A 3,947-nucleotide genomic window follows, 5' to 3' on the forward strand; every position below is an offset into this window, starting at 1 on the left:
CGTTAGAGAGGCCCTTTCACTGTCCACTTTTAAATCGCGTCTTAAAACCCACTTTTATTCCTTGGCTTTTAACCTCAGTGAGACTCAGTTTCTCTTTTAATTGAAGTAGTTATTTAATTAATGATTTCACTCTTCATTTATTTGGTTTTTATTTATATTTCATGTAATTTTATTTTACAGTTCCAATGTACAGCACTTTGTGTCAGCTGTGGTTGTTTTAAAGTGCTTTATAAATAAAGTTGATGATGATGATGAAACATGGTTTACTAGGGTTTGTAACTAATTGACTTTGCAGAGAGTTGAAGGCCAGCATCCCAATGCAAAACACATAGAAGGATGCATCTTCTATAGTTATTACATGTTATTACAGGCAGCCAAGTTTCCTTTCGCAGTAAGTGATGGGACACAGTTACACTGTCAGCCAGTATACTCCTGTCATGATTATTTCTGTGGCTAATGATAATAGGAGTATTAGGAGCAGTAAAGAGTCGTCATATTACCAGTTATAGCTGCAACCACAGCCAGACAACAACTGTGCTCATGACATAAAGGGTGGACACGCTGAGAGAGAGCGATAGAGACAGTGAGAGGTACAGAAAACAAAGTGAAGACAAAGTGAAACCACCTTATGCATGTTATGATTTAAAGAATATGTGATAGTTTACATATCTAAGACTGTATGCCTTATTAGACATTTTAGCTCATGGATTCTGGTGCTTTTTCACAAATCCATTTCCTTCTGACTCCACATCTAACATCATTCCAAGCTTTGAAGAAGTTTGCTCTGGGATACATGGCTGCACAGTCTTCATCATTGAGATTGTTCGGCTCTCCATCGTTCCAGTACCTGAAGTAAAAGACACTTTACTTTACAGAGCTAACATTTTCTTTCAATCCATCCACTTTTTCATCTTCCCTCTCAGCCACATATATTATTGAGGAGAAGTTCATTTTTTGTAAGTGGCAGTTTCACTGTGTGTAGCATACTGAACTCTTACCCTTGAACAAGAAATCTTCCATCCAACCATTTCCAAGTCCCTTCCTCCTTGGAATCACTCAGTCCGATCCAGAAGTCTGTCGAGAGCTGGGAGGCATCTTGATGATTTATTAGGAAATTTACTGTCGAGTTCTAACAAAAAAAAAGATTAAAATTAATTTTAAAAAATCAATATGAATGGTCTCCACAGAAATACTAACAAACCTCTTTGTCTTGGCTGTCTATGATTATAAGATCTCCTCCCTGCAGCTGACAGAAATCTCTGGATTCCTTCCATGTTTTCATTTCATTTGATTTCAAGGAGAAGTAGTAACATACAGAGTTCATTAAAATCCATCCCACAGGACAGCGTTTGCAGCCATCGCCTGTTTCCAAAAGATAATGCCACTATTATAGAAAATTATGAAACAAATCATTTTTATTATATACAGAAATAATAAAACAGGTTTTACTATGCATTGACAAGCGTGATCTTGAAGTTTCAATTTCCTTTGTGATTTTTTCCATCTGACTTTTATAGTCATTGCTTCGTTTTGTCTGGTGTTCAAGCTCCCAGTTGGTTTGTGTCTGACGGCTCATCTCACTGTCCAGCTGCTTGCTGGCATCCTTCATGGTTTCCACTGCAGTCTTGTAAGTATCCTGGAGGTTGATGAGCTCTTTGCTGATGCGTTCGGTATCATCGAGGGTGAGGTGAGAATCTGTGAGTTTGTTATCTGCAAGATAACAAGACAGTGTTACTACAAAATAGGGTTAGTTCTTTTTACCGTTTTTCTTATTCGTAAATAACATTATTTACTGACACTGACAAACAACAATCATATTTTAGTACATAGTACAAATAATTTTAGCCATTTTTTATTTATTAACATTTTTTTGTTTTTGTTCTGGATTGTTAACAAAATTCAGTATCTGTTTGATAATAAGAATGATTCTGTGCATTGCACGTCCTCAGACTGACTTACAATGGACTCCCAGGCCAATATCAACTATCAGCAAAACAGCAGCGAGTAGGGCCAGGCTCACTGCAGCCAGTCTGTGACATCTCCCAGGACTCATAGTGAACATGGACACTATACAGAGAAGAAGAATTTTCAGCTTAATGACAATGACAAATCTTTCGTGACCAACACTTGCTTGAAGTACATGTTATAAAGGCAACTTAATGTATCTTTTTACTACTTGCTGAACTTAAATCATGTGTAGTGACAGGCCCAAAAGAAGCAGTCCAAAACAGTGAGTCTTTAATATTAATACAAAGCCCAATTTAAAAAAAGTGTTAAAAGTGCAGAAATGATAAATAAGAACACGAGAGCCAAGCAGCGCTGCACACAGGAAACAGACATGTTTCCAAATATGAAATATACTGCAACAACAAAGAAACGGAGAATCAGAACAAAACAGAACTCAATGAGGATGGGAAACAGGTGAGGCATGAGATGCAGGTGAAACTAATTAACAGTCTAGGAATGAAGGGAGGGAAGCAAAACGAACCTAAAATACAAAACAAGAAAGAATGACCAGAACAAGGAAACAAGGGCACATAAACACAGGACGAGACAAGGGGGAAGTAAGAGAGAAAGTAATAAAGGAACAAAACACAAATACTCCAAAATAGGAAAGTGAATTTAAATAAAGATCAAACATCAGACTAGAATAAACCACTCAAACTCTACAAATACTATACTATCAAGAACTGCTTGGTGCCTGAAAGTTTTGAATACTTAATTGTGAGAATTAAGTATTCAACTTATTTCAACTTATTTTAGCAGTGGTATGTTCAAACTTGGTCAAAATAACCAACAGACACCCGAATCAGACTACGGAAGCCCATTAAACACAAATTTAATTTATTATACCTTGGTGCCTGTTAGACTGATGATGATGAGGATGCTCTTCATCGTAGAAGTCTTCTTCACAAATGAATTCCTTAAATCCACCATTAAAATTACCACCCGTGGGTTCTCTCCTCTCCTCCATTCTCACTGTTCAGTCAACATCGGTCATATGTGCATTTGAATAACAACTGGCCTGAGATAACGCAACCTGAACTTGCTGATTTCATCAAAAATTATTGAACACAATCAATTCCAGTAAAATGTGGAATGTGTGGGGGGAAAAAAGGAGAAGTGAAATAGTTGTTATTCATTTTGCTGCAGCATTCACTTTTCAAACACAGAGGATTTGAATGTGCTGACTCTTATAGCCGAATTAACCGTCTTAGATGCTGGACAGTAATGTTTTCTGCACTGTCCATGAGTAACCCCCCACCCGCAACATACACACACACACATTAATTTTTTAACAAGAATGCCAGGTTCTGAAATTATTTAAACACAACCTGAGACAAAGGACAACACAACATACACAGAGGTTCCCAAAGTGTGGGGCCCACCCCGTGTGTGTGTGTGTGTGTGTGTGTGTGTGTGTGTGTGTGTGTGTAGGGGAGGCTGAGGCAACTCTTGGTTATCCCTGTGTTTGGAGCAGGCGCTGGGCTCTCCAAATCACAGAACAAACACTTCCTTTAATGACTAACTACTCCGGAGATGTTAGTTCTAAAGTTACAGTGGGATCCAAATAATATCAGGCTGATCCTGCCACAATTTTTTCCCTCTGTTCAAATCACGGACAAATAGTATCCCACAGTTGTTTGTGTTTTTGAACCCATTTTGCACAAAAAAAAAACAAAAAAAAAAAAAAACTGAGTTTTTAAAAATCTCAATCGAAACAAAAAGGAGCACAAGAGTCCAAACACACAAGAAAACAGTCCAAGAACACAGGAAAACAGATCAAAAACAAAACCAAATCAGAACCCAACAAGAGTCCATGAAAAGTTCAGGGGGCCGACCGTGCACATGGCAATGGCGGCGACGGGCAAACAGTTCTGGAGGTCGACCGTGCACACGGCAACAGCGGCGGAGGCAAAACCAATCAGGCGGCCGACCACTTGGAA

The 3,947-nt window shown here is 38.4% G+C and overlaps 1 protein-coding gene across 1 annotated transcript; it reads right to left on the bottom strand.

The window, feature by feature from the left end:
• Positions 1-503: 503 nt before the first annotated feature.
• Positions 504-2,980, bottom strand: LOC308390112 (uncharacterized protein; the record flags this gene model as incomplete). The annotated part of the gene is made up of 7 exons (XM_080871804.1): positions 2,854-2,980; positions 1,960-2,067; positions 1,450-1,710; positions 1,202-1,362; positions 999-1,129; positions 794-847; positions 504-561 (listed from the first exon to the last, which is right to left on the bottom strand). Exons 1-7 carry the CDS (start codon positions 2,972-2,974, stop codon positions 504-506), a joined length of 894 nt encoding a protein of 297 aa, XP_080727930.1. The 5' UTR covers positions 2,975-2,980.
• Between the last annotated feature and the right edge of the window lie 967 nt (positions 2,981-3,947).

Source organism: Rhamphochromis sp. 'chilingali', assembly GCF_963969265.1.
Source record: "Rhamphochromis sp. 'chilingali' genome assembly, chromosome: 21".
NCBI lineage: Eukaryota > Metazoa > Chordata > Actinopteri > Cichliformes > Cichlidae > Rhamphochromis > Rhamphochromis sp. 'chilingali'.